This window comes from Malus sylvestris, chromosome 7 (genome assembly GCF_916048215.2).
Source record: "Malus sylvestris chromosome 7, drMalSylv7.2, whole genome shotgun sequence".
NCBI lineage: Eukaryota > Viridiplantae > Streptophyta > Magnoliopsida > Rosales > Rosaceae > Malus > Malus sylvestris.
In genome coordinates, this window is record NC_062266.1 from 28340688 (window position 1) to 28358354 (window position 17667).

At 38.0% G+C, this 17667-nt stretch overlaps 1 protein-coding gene, 1 long non-coding RNA gene and 1 pseudogene across 2 annotated transcripts; 1 reads left to right on the top strand and 2 right to left on the bottom strand.

The window, feature by feature from the left end:
- Nucleotides 1-157: 157 nt before the first annotated feature.
- LOC126629942 (uncharacterized) lies at nt 158-1348 on the bottom strand. The gene is made up of 2 exons (XM_050300115.1): nt 419-1348; nt 158-333 (listed from the first exon to the last, which is right to left on the bottom strand). The coding sequence occupies exons 1-2, from the start codon at nt 756-758 to the stop codon at nt 317-319; spliced, it is 357 nt and encodes a 118-aa protein (XP_050156072.1). The 5' UTR covers nt 759-1348; the 3' UTR covers nt 158-316.
- A 994-nt stretch (nt 1349-2342) lies between these two features.
- On the bottom strand, nt 2343-14087 carry LOC126630254 (uncharacterized; annotated as a pseudogene).
- A 1478-nt stretch (nt 14088-15565) lies between these two features.
- On the top strand, nt 15566-17437 carry LOC126629691 (uncharacterized). The gene is made up of 3 exons (XR_007625833.1): nt 15566-15944; nt 16033-16123; nt 17006-17437. It is a non-coding gene; the product is annotated as an uncharacterized LOC126629691 (long non-coding RNA).
- Nucleotides 17438-17667: the final 230 nt, after the last annotated feature.

The following is a 17667-nucleotide window of genomic DNA, read 5'->3' on the forward strand; positions in this document are numbered from 1 at the left end:
TCACATACAAGTTCTAACATGCTTAGCAATTGAATATGAATATAAGCAGGAGTTGAAGCTAAGAAGCAATTGAGATACCCCTTTCATCTTTACTTTCCTTTTTGGTTATGGATGTAAGCAGCCATGGTTAACATCAATAAGGATAACACGAAGTAAATTCTTAAAGACGGTTAAAACATCAACAATTTATTTATTATTTAGGGTATCTGGATCAACATGTCACAGTGAAACGCTAGATGAAACCTAGTTACAGAGATAATGAGATACAATCTCCAGTACTCGTTCACAGTCCTTGTACCAGGCACCATCAGCGACTTCAGGGCAGTGTATAAGCTGAAATAAGAACAGGTAGTGTTAATAAAACTGTAAATGTATGTTGAGGAGGCATTTAGAAACAATTGAGTTGTTAAAAACAAACCTCCACACTTGAAACCCACGGGACGATCAGCAATGTTACAACGTTTTGGAATGGTAACAGCAATTTCTGGTTTCACTCCCGACATCTTAGCAGTATTTGAAAGCATCACGGCACAGAGGCAGCTAGGGTTCTGGCCTATCCTTTTTACCTGGCTACAGCAACTAGCGGAAACTGGAGCCTTTTCATCCTGTGCTGCTGATGCACAGGGAGCCAGCTTCAAAGCTTCGCTATCAGGACTAGATTTTCCACACTCACCAGCCCCATATGCCCCATTAAACTGACTTATGCCGAGAATTGCAAGAAACACTATGAGGCAAATGTACTTCATTGGAGCTTCCATTTTTTCAATTCAGTGCAGAAAACACTTCTCGACTTCCTGTTTTTATACAGCAATAGGCAGCTCAAAAGACACTTGATTAGTTACCGAAAGACAAAACCCACAAGGCATAGTGGAGGTAGCACTGGAAGGAGGCATGCTTTGTTTATTGCCGCACCTACTCCTTCAGAAATGGATCTCGATTACCTGGCGACTTTAGGCCAATGAAAATTATCACCTCTAACTAAAGTGCTTGCCACCATTCCATTACTTTTGTCATTTCAGAGAAGAGGCGCACAAGGGAATTTCTTTTGCAACAGATAACACAGCAGCAATCAATCTCACAAATCTCCACCACTACATCCTATTCCTACCTCAATCTGTTTCTCTAGACTAATTAGACCTATAAGAATTAGACCGATACCCTGTAAATCATCGGTTTTTCTTTGGTACTTCTTTGCACACTACGTTCAATCAGTGTTAAACCAGTCCAGAGATCCAAGCTACCACTTCTAAAGAGCAAAGCAAGTAGTGGGATGGTGTGAAAGACTGCAGTGTATTTGCACTGAAGAAAAACCGCTAAAGCACGGTTAAGTATTGAACTACCCAACCATAATCACCCACTCAACAGAAATCATCAAGCAACTAAGGGTTTGTTTGGTACTTTACTTGAATCCAACTTTTTAAACTCAAAAACAATTTTCAAGTTTTAGGCCTTAAAAACTTGTTTGGTATGACTATTTTCAAAAACTGAACTCAATACTAACTAAAAAATATAGTATATTCTCTAAAAACATAAAAAGTGAGTTTTTAGAGTTTTTAAACTTAAACTCACTCCTTTCTTTTCTCTCCCTCTTCCACTCTCACTCCAAATCTATCTCTCTCTTTTCTTCTTTCTCTCTTTTTTTTTTTTCCTTTTTCATCTCTTCTCCAATCTGCTCTCTTCATTCTTTCGCTTCTTTCTCTCACTCTTTTTCCTCTCTATCTCGTCTGATCCTCTCTCTTCTTTCTCTTTCATTCAATCATCTCTTACTTTCTTTCCTCTTCTCTCCTCTTTCTCCCTCTCCTACGACCCCCTCTTTTTAGATCTCTTTGTCTATTTTTAAGTCGTAAGATTTAAAATTTTTAAATCACAAACCAATCAAGTTTTTAAGTCTTAAAAAAAATTATTTTCAAGAAATGTTCTTAAGAAATGTTTTTAGAAATGATAAAAAAAAATTCAAATAGGATACCAAATAGACCCTAATATTCCTCTGATGACAACCTCCCCACCCTGCTTAGAACGAAATAGAAGACGCGCGAGGATGTTACAAGCTAACACAGTTAACACACGTGATTAGCTTAAGATACTGCCATGATAACATCTCGGATGTGAGTGCCTGATTGGCCGTTCCACACTCATGAAGTCATGATGGACACAGCATGACTAATCCAAAACAGAGCAAAAGGAATAATTGGTAACATGAACAAATTCACTTGAATATTAGCACTTGCTAATCCACGTGTACTACCACTCATCCCCAAATTCCCATTTCACCCAAATTGTGGAGCACTAATCAATTTGATTTCCCACTTGTGCCACTACTAATGTGAACGAAGATCAAGGAATTATATGTTTTAATCGAATTTAAGAACTTAAATCTCAGGATTAATCCAAATCAAACATTCAAATACATCAAATTAGAACTAACATACAAAAATTTAGCGCGTAAATGCTTACAAAACTGTGCAAACGTAGATGTGCAGCGCACAGGGACGAAGATGACGAGCGGGACAACGGCGGCGAGAGTGTGGGAGCTGCCGCAAGCCAAAGTCCCGAGTTGATCTGCACCACGTTGATGAGAGCCAGCATCACGAACACGCACCTGGCAACCGAACCGAGACTCGAGACGAGCATCCCGATCCGGGGGACAGAGCTATTGCTGACCCGGGCTAGAATCTCGGCGGGCGGGTGATAGGACGGGTTGTGGGTGATCCGGATGCCTGCCTGAGGCCGTGGCGATGAGGCTGGAGAAGAGGAAGGAGCTGAAGGAGCAGACGTGGAAGGAGACGAGTGATAAGTGTAGACACACGTCATTAGTAAAATAAGGGTGTGTGTCATGTCAGCTAAATACAGTTGAGAATTGTTGGTAGTTAGTTGAATGGTTAAAAGTTAGTTAGGTGGATAAAGATGAGCTGACAAGTGTAAAATGCTATATATAGCATAGCTTGTAAGCATTAAGACTTCATGAAGTAATCTGAAAAGTCTCTACATTTCTCTCTCTCTCCCTCTTTCTCTTTGCTATTATTTCTGTAAACCTTTATACATATTTCTTCATTTCTTCATTAGATTCATAGTGTTAATATGGTATCAAGAGTCATCGGTTCTGATGTGGGCTGGGTTATCTCAAGTTTATCGGTGCTGAAGGTTTGATCTTCTTGGGGTTCGTCGGCGTATTGGGGTTTTTTCTGGAATTTTGAGTTGGTGCATCTTCATTGTCGATGCGAATCAGGTTATTGTTTCGATTCTCTTTCACGCTTTAATTCTGTGGAGTAATAGATCTAGTTTGTTTGCGGCACGAAGCCATTACTATTTGTTTGTGGTACAAAGTCATTTCAAGATTGGTTGTATTGTTGGGCACGAAGCCATTTCTGTGAATGTTTGTAAAAGATTAGTTAATTGGAAATTGTGGGCACGAAGCCATTTCTGTGAATTTCTTTGAAGAGTTGTTGAAATTTGAGGGCACGAAGCCATTTCTGTGAATGTTTGTGACGAATAGTTGAATTTTCGTGACCATTGTTAGTTGAAATTTGAAGCGTTTCTTGTTACTTTGTTCTTCTTGAAGTGTTGAGGAGATAGTTGTTTCTTGATAAGACTGTTAATCTAGCCAATAGTGATGGCATCTTCATCCGTAAAAATTGAAGGGCTTTTGGGAATGTTGACAATTAAGTTGAATGACAAGAACTTTTCGAAATGGGTGTTTCAGTTCAAATCTGTTCTCAAAGAATATAAGTTGTTTGATCACTTTAATGGGTCACTTATATCTTCACCAAAATTTGTGGTTAGCACTGATCGTGGTGTTACAAATGAAATTTCTTAGCCATATACAGAATGGGAAGCTGTTGATCTTGCTCTCTTGAGTTTGTTAATTGCTACATTGACTGATAAGTCTATTGAGCATGTTTTGGGATCTAGGACTGCTCATGAGGCCTGGACTAATCTTCAAGATAGGTATGCTTCTGTTTCTAAAGCAAGGGTGAATACGTTAAAGACTGAATTTCAGACCACGCAAAAGGGTAGTGACTCTATTGATCAATATCTATCTAAACTTAGAAATATTAAAGATCAGTTAATTGCTGCGGGAGAATCTGTAACTAATAATGATTTCATTGTCGCTACTTTGTCTGGTTTACCGAGGGAATATTTTGTGATTAAAACAGTGATTTACACAAGAGACACCACTATGTCCTTAAGGGAATTTAGATAACAGTTACTATGTGCAGAAAGGGAGGCTGAGTCTGTGGTGAGTGGTTTATCTCAAAAATTTTCTGGAATGTATGTGCAAAGGAATGTTGCTTCTTCTTCACAATCTACAATGGCTCAAGGGTCATCAAGTAACTCTAATGAGGTTGTGTATAGTACTTGATGGATTCTTACACGGATTCCAAATGCAACTCCATCTTTTGGAGTACCAAATCAGGGAGCATCATCATCTAATTCTGTAATGCATCCATCATCATCAATGCCAGTTTCTCATATTCAGTATCCATCACCATTTCCTAGTACTCAGTATCCTAGGATGCAGCCTCAACCTCCAGTGTATCCTGATTTTTCTAATGCATCACTATTTCCAAGTAATCAATTTCCTATAATACATCCTCAACCTCTATTCTATCCTGATTTTTCTAATGCATATGGCTTTGTTGGGAATACTAATGCACATAGACAATATCCTAATTCCAATACTGGTACAAGAAATGTCTATGGTACAAAACCAAATGGTAATGGTAATTTTAGATCATCAAACTATGGTGGTAATCGTGGGAGTACATCAGGCGGAAGACGGAATGGTGGAAGTTGGCAGTTATGGTTTGGAAAAACTAAAACTAGGCTGAATATTATCCCTGAATGTCAGATATGTTCCAAGATGGGGCATACAGCTCCAAATTGTTGGAAGAGGTCTACCAATCCGAGTTCAAATGGATCAATTCTTAAGTGTCAGATTTGTGGCAAGCGAGGACACAATGCATTAGATTGTCATCACAGGAACAATTTTGCCTATCAAGGTTCTGCACCTGCTCCTACGTTAACTACCATGCAAGCTCAAGCTCCTGCCAACTTCCTTCCCAATGATTCATGGATCATTGACATTAGAGCATCACATCACATGACAGCAGATCTCCATTCCTTGCAGCAGGTTTCTCCATATGAGGGCAATGATAAAATAACAATTGGCAATGGTGAAGGTTTGCAAATCAAACATATTAGTTCTACATGGTTGAAAACATTACCTCATTCATTACTTCTAAGAAATGTCATGTTCCAACTATTGTTGTTAGTCTTTTATCTGTCAAACAAATGTGTAAAGACAACTATTGCTGGTTCAGTGATGATACTAATTTCTATGTGCAGGACAAGGTAACCAAGGTTGTAATATACCACGAAATGAGCAGTGATGGCGAGTTGTTTTAGATTCCGATCAAGATGTTTTCAAAGAATTTAGTTTCTCCAGCTCAAAAGTCAACTGATTTGCTTAGTCAGAAGGTTAAGTCAGCAGTGTGGCATCAAAGATTAGGCCATCCTAGTAATGAAGTTCTCTCTGTTATGTTGCAGCAATCCGATATAGTCAGTGCTTCTGATGATCCACATGTATGTTCCTATTATATATCTGGGAAAATGTCTAGACAACCTTTCTTAGATAAGAAAGAACAATGTAGTTTTCCATTTCAAAAAGTCCATTCGGATCTCTGGGGTCCTTCACCAACTAAGTATGTAGAAGGGTTTAGATATTATGTGAGTTTTGTGGATGAGTTTACAAGACATTTATGGATTTTTCCCTTAATAAATAAATCAGAAGTGTTTGGTATCTTTCAGAATTTCTATCATTTCATTTATACTCAGTTTGTTGTTAGAATTAAATGCTTGCAAACAGATAGGGGTGGAGAGTTTAGTAGTAAACAGTTTGAGGGTTTTCTACAAACTAAGGGAATTTTTCATATGGTCTCATGTCCATACACACCTCAGCAAAATGGAATTGTTGAAAGAAAGCATAGACATATCATAGAAACAGCTATAACTCTGATGACAACTGCTCAGTTACCTCAAACCTTGTGGTTTCATGCTTGTGCTCACTCTGTATTTTTAATGAATAGGATGCCATATAGGACTTTGGGAATGAAGTCTCCTTATCAGTTGTTATTTAACGTTAAACCTCAACTTCAAAACTTGAAAATATTTGGCACTGCTGTATATCCTTACATCAAGCCTTATAATAATAACAAGTTGCAACCAAGAGCATCACTGTGTGTTTTTGTTGGCTATGCACTAGGATATAAGGGTGTTATATGTTATCATGAACAAACTCAGAAGCTATTGATAACAAGACATGTGGTTCATGATGAGAGTGTGTTTCTCTGCAAATCTAAATCTGGTGTGTCAAATTGTACAATTCAAGCTGAGTCTCAGACAAATGCTTCATCAAGCAATTCAATAGTAGTGACTATTCCTTTACAACAAACACAGAGTGTATTAGAATCAGGATCTCTGGAACATGACTCACTAGATATTGCTAACTCAAGTTCAGAACGCAACTTTGTGCAAGAATCAGCTACTTCAGGTAGTCTCACAGTGTCACAACCATCTGAAACAACACATTCCCTTTCAGTTACAGCCTCAATGTTACCTGTCCTGGATCCTGCACAATTAGAGGTGCATCTTCCTTTTAATACTCATTTATCTTCTGATTTGCCTTCTAATCATCCAGTACACAAAATGAGTACTAGGTTACAAACTGGAACCATACAAAGAAAGGATTATTCAAGCTATATTGCTACTCTACCTCAATTAACCACTCTTCATATTGATGATCAAGATCAATATGCAATTGGAGGTTTCTCTTTTGTATCTCAATGCAGTGATATAGCTGAACCTACATCTTTCAAAAGTGCTGCAACAAGTGCACATTGGCAGAAGGCAATGCAGGAGGAATTTGATGTTTTAAAAAGTTAAGGCACATGGATTTTGATGCCTCCACCAAAACATAGATCAATCATTGGTAGCAAATGGGTTTACAAAGTAAAGAAGAATCCAGATGGTTCGATTTCTCGGTATAAAGCACGCTTAGTGGCATAAGGGTTCACTCAAGAACATGGTTTAGATTATTTTGAAACTTTCAGTCCGGTTGTCAGACATACCACAGTTAGGATGATTATATCTCTTGCAGCTTCTTATAAATGGGAGTTACGGCAATTGGATGTCAAGAATGCATTTTTGCATGGTGATTTAGAAGAAGAAGTGTATATGAAGCAACCTCGAGGATTTGTGGATTCATCTAAGCCAGGGCATGTCTGTAAACTTGTGAAGTCTCTATATGGTTTGAAACAGGCACCACGTGCCTGGAATGTCAAATTCACAGGTTATCTTCCTGCAATGGGATTTCAAATGTCTCAGGCAGATACAAGTCTCTTTATTAAGCATGATGGCATTGATGTAATTGCTTTGTTACTCTATGTCGACGACATAATATTAACAAGGGCCAATGCTTCAAAGGTGCAATATGTCATTCAAGAACTTAGTGATGTGTTTGATTTAAAAGACATGGGCAAGTTGTCTTACTTTCTGGGATTACAGGTTGAATACAAGACCAATGGGGATATTTTTATCAATCAATCAAAGTATGCCACAGATTTGATTCATAAGGCTGGTATGGACAGTTGCAATCCTACTGCAACTCCATGTAAACCTCAAACACAATTTCTTGCTTCCGAAGGTACTCTTTTGGATGATCCAAGTATCTATAGGAGTTTGGTTAGTGTTTTACAATATCTAACCTTTACCAGGCCTGATCTATCATATGCTGTTAATTTGGCATGTCAATATATGACTAATCCAACACATGAACATTTTGGTCTTGTCAAGAGAATTTTGAGATATGTACAGGGCACTATTCAATGTGGACTCACATATTCCTCATCTTCAGATAATTCTATCACAGCTTTCTCAGACTCTGATTGGGCTGCAGATCCTAATACTAAAAGATCTATTACTGGTTTTGTAGTATTCATGGGTCAAAATATGATATCATGGCAATCGAAGAAACAATCCTCAGTGTCTAAAAGCTCAACAGAGGCTGAATACAAAGCCCTTGCCCATTGTGCTGCAGATATAGCTTGGGTCAAGCTTTTGTTGAATGATTTACATCAGTTTGTATTGGAACCACCTTTACTTCATTGTGACAAATTATCAGCTCTTGCTCTCTGTTCAAATCCAGTGTTTCACACAAGGATCAAGCACCTTGACACAGATTTTCACTTTGTCAGAAAGAAGGTTCAAAGAAAAGACTTACAAGTGCAGTATCTTTCAACAGAGCATCAGATTGCAGATATTTTAACCAATGGATTGCATGGTCCAGCATTCTTCAGACATTGTTGCAATCTCAAGCTCGGTACACCCAGCTGAGATTGAGGGGGGATGATAAGTGTAGACACATGTCATTAGTAAAATAAGGGTGTGTGCCATGTCAGCTAAATACAGTTGAGAATTGTTGGTAGTTAGTTGAATGGTTAAAAGTTAGTTAGGTGGATAAAGATGAGCTGACAAGTGTAAAATGCTATATATAGCATAGCTTGTAAGCATTAAGACTTCATGAAGTAATCTGAAAAGTCTCTACATTTCTCTTTCTCTTCCTCTTTCTCTTTGCTATTCTTTCTGTAAACCTTTATTTCTTCATTTCTTCATCAGATTCATAGTGTTAATAACGAGGTCCTCGGCCACAAGGGGGCCAGGGAGGCAGGCGGTGGTGTCGTCCTCGATGAGCCTGTTACTGGGGTCGGAGGGGTTCCAGGTGAGGGCGATGAAGACGGCTAAGGAGAAGAGGGAGTTGACGTTGACAATGCCATTTGGGGTAGTCAGGTGGATGGTGGTGCCGCCTGGGGTGTCTATCCTTCCAATCTTGGATTACATTTATACCTCAAAACACATTATACGATTCCATTTTGCATGCACGTATCAATAACCACGTATATTCTACACCTGAAACTCCAAATTTCCAAAACCCTTGGCCATAATCTCAGTCAAGAGTGTATCCCACATTTAAGCAACCATTCTCTGTGCAAAACATAATGGATTGCAAGTTAAAACCCGAAGCGGCGGCCATGACTTTGAGAGCATATCGTCGGATGTGACCTTTGTCATGATTGACATGTTCATCCATTTTAATTCCGTTGATGTCAATGTTGTCGTTGAGAGCGTGCGGGTTAAGTCTGGAGCTCTTCTTGGACAAATTTACCATGCAATTTCTACCAAACCCCGAGTTTATGGGTTTCCTGCTAAGATTTGCCTAGATTAACCTAATAATATGCTGACTTCAGCGTAAAGTAAACCCTTGAAGACAAGTTTACCGTTCTAGTTAACCTTTTCAAATAAATAAATAAATAATCCAATCAAATTTAAAATGGCATAAAACATAGAAAAGGAAAAGTAAACCCTAAACCCCATCTGAGAACTCATTATCTTCTTCCTCTCTCGTCAATTCCACCATTTTTCTTCTCTTTTTATCAAATATTCTTCCTCTTGGACCTCCCCTATCAACATTTCATCCATTGGACAAATCCCATCAGGAAATCCATAAACTCGGGTTTTGGAAGAAATTGCACAGTAAATTTGTCCAAGAAGTAAGGGTGGGCATAAAAACCATTGAATAGAAAAACCGAATCGAACCATGATACAAAAACCTGTAAAAGATCGCGTTAATAAAAAAAAAGTCAAAATCAGAACACAAATCAAACCAGATCCTCTCAAATCAATTCCAATTTAAAAATTCTAAGAACCGGAGGAACCAGACCGAATCAATTTTAATATAAATTATTGCTTTGTTATTATTCTTATATAATAAGCCATTTTTCCAAGAAGGCAATGTGCATAAGCCCAATATTTTTCTTGCTTCTCTTCCCTTTACTTTATTTTTTTCATTACTTTCCATTATATTATGCATCATGTACACTTTAATTTTAGTTTAGAATGTACGCTATTACTTTCTATCTTCCGGTTACAAATCTTGTAGATCTAGTAGTGAAAACTCAAATTTGCTTGAATTTGTGGTTGAAGTATGTATTTGGTATTGAAAGTAGAAGATTTGAATATATATATATATATATATATATATATATATATATATATATATATATATATTGTCAAGATCGCAAAACTAGTATAAACTGAACTGAAATGGCGTGAGCCGAGCCATACGACTTTTGTAATAAATTTAAACAGAATAGCATCGAACCGTTGATACTTTTTGCTTGAATGTGGGATACACTCTACATCAATTATTGCCAAAGATTTGAAGTTTCAGGTGTAGAATATACGAGGTTGTTGATGCGTGCATGCAAAATGGAATGATATGAGGTGTTTTGAGGGATATGAATGGAATCAAAGATTGGAAGGGAAGACTGAGTTTTTTGGAGTAGGATTCTCTTCTTGCTTGTTTTCTCTCCCCTTCCTTCCCTCTCATTTGGACGGTTACAATTAAATCACTTCAACATTTTATATTAAACTAGCTTTTATGTTTTCACCAAACTATAGCAGCCTGGAGGGGTAGGGAAATCAATATATTTTTGTATTGTTTTGCTCAATAATTCAACTTAGTTTCAAACGTTGTTCATGTTGTCGTGGTAGATGGGGTAGCTCTTTAGGGAATCAATTTTCACATGGCTCTGTTTGAGCCCAAAATTACACAATCGGTTTGAGTAATCGAGGCCGTTAGATGAGTAGAGTTATAGACCGTTGGATGATAAAGTGGTTAAGATGATTTTCAACTATTATTAAAGAATAATATTGTGGTTTTAATCATAATGTTATCTCTTAATATATGTTATATTATCTAAACCTAATATTAGCTATATCCAGCTGGTTGTTTACAGATAGATGAGATGCAAATTATATTTCCAAAGCAAGTAATGCAGTTCAATTTGATTTGGGACTCTTGGAGTTTGGACGCATGGTGGATTGGAGGATTAGAGCGTTTTATCAACAGTTTTAATATATTGCGGAGTTGGTTGGCAAACGGATATTGATTGGCATAGAAGATTAATGTATACGTTTAAATGGGATGCCAAGATGCATAATCAACAGAGAATCAACTCCACGTGTGCTTGGAGTTGGTTAGCCGTGCATGCAAGATGTGGTATATTTCAAATTAAGATGCTTATCAGCATAAAGGTATGTGCTAATAATTGGTACATGCTATTAATTAGCATGTGGTGGTATCGTGCTGGTAAGTGATAAGGCATAACAATCTTTTGTTTTGCATGAAATTGTTATGCAAGAGGAAGCGTTGGAATTGACGGCAGTTTTACAACACGACGACTATCAAGATGATAGTCCTATAAATACGAGATGCGTAGAAAACAGAAGGGGCCCTCCAATTCAACACACAACTACCCTGCGCAAACTCTCTCAACAACTTGAGATTTTTATTTTCTCTTTTCGCTGACACATCTTCCGTTGGCATCAACAGCACTGTGAAAGCAACCGGTGATATCTTCAGTCGGCATAGATAGCTCTGTCGCCGTAGAATCAACTGATCTCACAACATCTTCCGTTGGCATCAACAGCACTGCGGCGAAGACGGCTGGTTACCTATCCAAGTCTCGGTCGAGAAGGGTTTCCGAATCCTTATTGATTGAGGTCATCTTATTAGCCTTCTCGGCGAAGTGAGGTGTTACAGCTTACTGAGCTCGACGCATTGCACGCCGAGTTATTTTATGATTGGATATTCTCAAATAGGATTTAGGGTTTGGCATTCAGACGGCCGAACTACGTTCACTATTAAGACTCATATCTGCTTTGAGTATTTGTGCCCTTACACTTTGGTGTCGATTCGGCGTGAGTTTACTCTGACGAATACCATCACTGTGACCGAATCCGACGACGGCGATTCGTGAACTTCGTAAGAATAGTAGCCTTGTCTTCAGGCTCGAGAACCCAAGAGGCCGAGACGTGTTCCTTTCTCGGCCGCAATCGCAAGACTCAGAAGTCAGCCGCGCACCCAACGCAACATCAACATATTTTACTCCTCGGTCGAGCTCGGTCGATGAGTTGGCACGCCCCGCATTCAACCGAAGGACGTAGTTAGCTCATAGATTACTCGGCTTGCATGCCACGTAGGCTTAGTAGTTTTTAGGGTCAACAGGCTCCTTTTTTACGATAGATTTCTTAATGTGCTTGGAACACAAAGTGGCACACATGTGTGATTATATAAGTGGTAAGATATTTGTGTTAAAAAATTAAAACTTGAAAATAAGTCTTTCATCCACTTATATAATGACACGTGATAACCACTGGTGTTTCGGACACAATAATTTTTTTTAAGTTTCTCAACGAATTAAAGTTTGACACCTGTCCTCTTTCCTTTTAAAATGATATCATGTGGCTTTTGATTTATTGTTAGGTCTAATTAATAAATGCTGAAATAAATTTTGTTTTCAAACTTGAACCTTAAGGTTGATCCAGTGGTTCCTATCTTTCTACTGTCAGGTTGGTCCAATCGATTCTTCCCCTTCTTTTTTTTCAAATATTATTACCAAGCGCACACACATACATAGATGGAGGCTCACTTACAATAAAAGCACAAAACAAAGATATAAAACTCCATAGCAACACAAAAAAGGATCACAACGCAAACTTTGGGGACCAAAACAGAAAAAACACAAAACCAGAAAAACCAAGCAGCTGGTTTCCTCTATCGCCGCCGGAGCACCAACCATCAACAACGAACCAGCTTCCCATGCAGACGCCGAAGATCCAACAAGGCAAAGCCCCATAAACAAAAAGAAGAAGACTCCACCTACCTGCAACAAGAACCACAAATATCCAAATCGCAACCACCAAGGCAAGGAAGCCAGTGGAAAATCCCACAAGCAACAGCGCCTAGAACGGCAGACAAGTGGATGGTGGTGATGTACACACCCGAGCTGGAGCTTAACACGAATAAGGGAAGCAATTACAGATCTGAAAATTTGTGGGAGTGAAGGAAGATAGAGCCAAATGGTATAGATAGAAGATGGATTGATTAGAACCATGTGGGTGAAAAATAGCAGGAAAATGATGAAGGGGAAGGTTGGAATTTGGGGACTCAATTTATTTAGAGAATGGAACATCACGCAGCAGAATACGCACCGTTGCCGGGGATGGAACTCGGGTCACCTGCGTGACAAGTGGATATACGCACTATAGATCTTGTTGTTCTCTTGATTGTTTACACAATATTTAAACCAAATTTGTTTCACTATTTCATTGCGAAGGTTTATTTTTAATTCAAGCTTTCTTCACATTTTCAAAGTAATTTTAAATTTTCATTGTTTCTAAATATAGAGGATACCATAGATGGGACCTTCATTAGCTACTTAGTTATTGATTTAAAAGTCAATATTCGTACTCAACTATTAGGAGTAATGAAGGTTCACAATCTTATCAAATGTGTAAAGCACCAGATTAGTATCTCAGTGTATATGTTTGTTAAGGAAGTGCTGAGTTAGCACATTAGTTAGATTTGGTATTTATATATAAATACTCAATGTACACTTAATCACAATGTAATGAAATACAGCTGCACAATTCTCTCTACACTTTCCTCTCTCTCTAAAACTCCAATTCTTTACTCGCTAAGATAATACTTTCCACATTGTATCATCGCCGGAGTCCACCGACGTTGATCTCCCATTTCCCTGTTGTTGATTTTCTTGCACTTTCTCTCTTGCCAAACAGGTCTTTTCGTACTTTTCTCTTCAATTCTCTGTGAGATTTTGTTATAGGGGTGGGTTCGAAAAACCGAAAACCGAAAAAAACCGAACCGAAAACCAAACCAAGGTAAAAAAAAACTAAACCGAAAGTGTAAAACCGAACCGAACCGAACCGAAACTAGCTCAATTCTGTTCAGTTTCTAGGGTTCAGAAACTAGACCGACCCGAAGTATAGGCAAAACGAAGTCGTTTCATATTTAATTATAAATTAATATAAAAAAAATTTCCTTGAACGGCATCGTTCAGTCACTGACTGACTTCTCTTCAGTCTGAAACCTTAAACAGATCAATCAATCCATTCCCTTCTTCCTTTTCCCTTATCCATCTCTCATCTGTACTCTCACTCTGGACCATCTCCTTCCCAGCTCCACCGTTCTTCCGCTTCGTCTTCTTTATTCCCAGCAACCAGCGACCTGTCTCACATATCGCCGACGTCACCTCACTATCAGTCTCTCACCCCCGTGACCCGTGACCCGCGCTTCCTCTCGCTATTTCGAGTATTGAGTCTCAACCCACAAATTCCCTCCTATGCAAGGTTAGTCTCTCAGCCAGTCAACCCCGTGATGCGTTTTGCATATTTTTTTTTTTTTTCAATTTCATTGGTTCTGATCTGTAGCTTTTCAATTTCATGGATTTTGCAATTTGTTTTGGGTATGCTAGATTTGGTTGGGTAATTTCATTTCTAAACACTATTAGACTATTAGTTGAGGTTTGATTAGTTTGTGAGAAATTTTGGTTCTGCATTGCAACTTGTTTTGGGTATGCTGGGGAGTGTCTATCGATGTGGGGAAATTAGGGTTGTTAGGGAAATTAGGGTTGTAATTAGGGTTGCTGGGGAGTGTCTGTCAATGTGGGGAATTAGGGTTGTTGGGGAAGTTAGGGAAAGACCAGGAAAAGAAAACACAAAAATCAAACTAATGACAATGTACAAAGAAAAAATACTAGGGTTTGAGTGGATTTTATACGATCCAAAGTAGCTACTTAATTAGTTAATTTACGTGATTTGTAGTCCAAAAGCAACCAAATGACAACATTATAAAGAAAGGGGATGAGCACTTTATGCGAATTCAGGAAATTATGGAAAGGCACATGGCCACAGATTGTTTTATAATTCATGTGAATGGCATCAGAAAACTTAATTATAAATATGTTCTTATAATATTGTGAGGACCATATGGAGTCATTATGGTAGCTAATGGTTTCATGACAATATATATATATATATATATATATATGTGTGTGTGTGTGTGTTTTGTATCCGTAGTCTTTGATCTGTTATCTGTAATTCGTAGACTTGATTGATGATTCTAGTTGGAAGACTTAAACTTTGTCAGTAACGTTGGCATATGTCAATTTGTTGCCTTATTCTTTGTTGCAGTGTTCTTTCCCGAAGTTGCTGGAGCAACTTTGGATTCTCATCATGGTTTTGTTGTTGAATTTGGTGACAATGGGGATGTCGACTTGGGTAGGCTCTTTGTTTGAATGATTTTGCCCTTGAAAAGTATAAACTGGGCTCTAATCCACTCCTCTATTGTGAGTTTTAGCAGCGTTGCTAGACTTGAATGTGCATCTTCTTTATGTGATTTTTGGTTTATTCTATAGACACACCTTATCTTTGACAATATAGTCTAAGGTTATGATAGTAGTACCAGTTCTCAAATGGCATATCTTTCCTTTTCTGTCAAACATAGATGTGCAAAATTGATTTCATACTTGTAGGTTTTCATGTGGATGACTCTAAAGCGACTTTGAATGTGAACTTTGATTTTATTATTGTGTTGGAGATGTTAAAGTTTCATATTTCAAATTTTTTCATTTTTTGGAGGAAAAAAAAAACCGAAACCGAATCGAGAAAAAACCGAAAAAAAATTAAAACCGTTGAGAACCGAACCCAGCCCTATTCCGTTATGGCTACAACGATGAACTCTTCCAATTCTTATTCTCCTACGAATTCTTCAGCCTCTGCTCCTCACGCTGAATTTTCTTATCCTCTACTGGCTCCGATTGCATCTGTCACCGTTCAGAATATCGCCGGTATGGTTCCGACGAAGCTGAATCGTCACAACTACATCACATGGCGCAACTTATTTCTTCCAATTCTGAAGCGATTTAAGCTTTTAAGGCTTATTGATGGCACCAACTTATGTCCCTCTCAATTTGTTCCTGACTCTGCTGGACTTCGTGTTCTCAATTCTGCACATGAAATTTGGTGTGAGCGAGATCAAATCTTGATTATTTGGATAAACTTGACTCTCTCTGAAGATCTTCTCCTTCTAATTGTTTGAATGGATTATTCCAGATCTCTGTGGCTCTCTCTGGAAAAACGATTTGATGAGCTTCTCGCACACACATTCACAGTCTTCGTGCTAAGATTTAGACAATCCAAAAAGGTGATTCTTCGATGACTAATTACCTCAATTCAATTAAAGAAACTTCTGACAAATTGACTGCTGCGAGTGAACCAATTTCTGAGTCTAATCTGGTAACTTATATTCTTTCTGGCCTCCCTAATGATTACGAATCATTTGTGGTTTACTTTTGAGCAAGGAAATTTCCCTTCAAAAGTATAAAACTTGATTGACTGCATCAAATTCATCTACCCCATTTCATGCTTATGCTGCTCAATCTTCAAATAGTTTTGGTCATAACTCTGGATTCCGAGGGAATTATCGAGGACATAATCATAATTGCAACAAATTTAATCAAAATCGTAATTTTTGGGGAAATTGCTTTATTACTCAAACTGGTGGAATTCTTGGTACTGGTCCATCTCGATCTGGATTCCAGTCTAGTCAATCGTCTTTCTTATCTAGGAAATCAATTTCATGTTAGCTTTGTAATCAGCATGGTCATCAAGCTCCTCATTGTTTCTGCCTATCTCAATTTGCTTCTTCAATGATTTCTGGCAACAATCAATTCTCTGGCAAGCATCAATTTTCGAGTTGTTCTCCCATGGCTATGTTGGCAGTAACTAATCCTACACCCAATTATTAGATTACAAACAGTGGTGCTTCCCATCATGTTACTCCAGATCCTTATTCTCTCAATTATGTTATTCCTTACACTGGCAATAAGCAGCTATTTGTTGGCGATGGTTAAGGTCTGTGTATATCTCATATTGGTCATGCTTTTATACGCACATCTGATGCAGCTTTTTGACTTAAAGATGTCTTACTTGTGCCACAAGGTTCTCATAATTTGTAATCTGTGTACAAATTTATCCATGATAACTAGTGCTCTCTAACTTTTGATCATTTTGGATTCTATATTAGGGATCTAAGAACTGGGAATATGCTCTTCCATGGCCCCAGTGAAGGTGGTCTTTATCCATTATACTGGACAACTTCCAATGGATCTTCTGGAATAATAGTGTATCCTCGTGCGTTGATAGTTACAAAGGCCGATATTCATCTCTAGCATAAAAGGCTTGGACACCCTTCTAGTGCAGTTTTACATTCTGTTTTACAAATTCATCATTTAGTTGTAATTGGTCTAGTAAATAAATTGCCAATTTTTGTAGCTTGTAAAATGGAAAAAGCTTCTAAGATTCCATTTTATGTGTTGCCTTGTAACTCTATCAAACCATTTCATTTGGTTCATGCCGATGTATGGGGGCCTTCTCCTACCTCTTCTTGTACTTGTTACAAATAATACTTAATACTAGTGGATGATTTCACAAAATAAAGTTGGTTATACCCTTTGTTTCTTAAATCAGATGTTGCTTCAGTACTTAAAACTTTCATTCTCAAAGTTCAAACATTGTTTGCATCTAAACTTCAATGTTTGAGATCAGATTCAAGGGTTGAATTTTTAAACAAAGTACTTCAAGGTTTCTTTAATGGTCAAGGCATTACACATCAGCTGAGTTGTCCTCACACACATGAACAAAATGGGTGTGTTAAGAGGAAACATCGACAAGTTGTAGAAAGAGCAG

Bases quoted from the DNA above. Each gene is read 5' to 3' on its own strand.
- LOC126629942 (XM_050300115.1), bottom strand. From the start codon at position 758: ATGGAAGCTCCAATGAAGTACATTTGCCTCATAGTGTTTCTTGCAATT.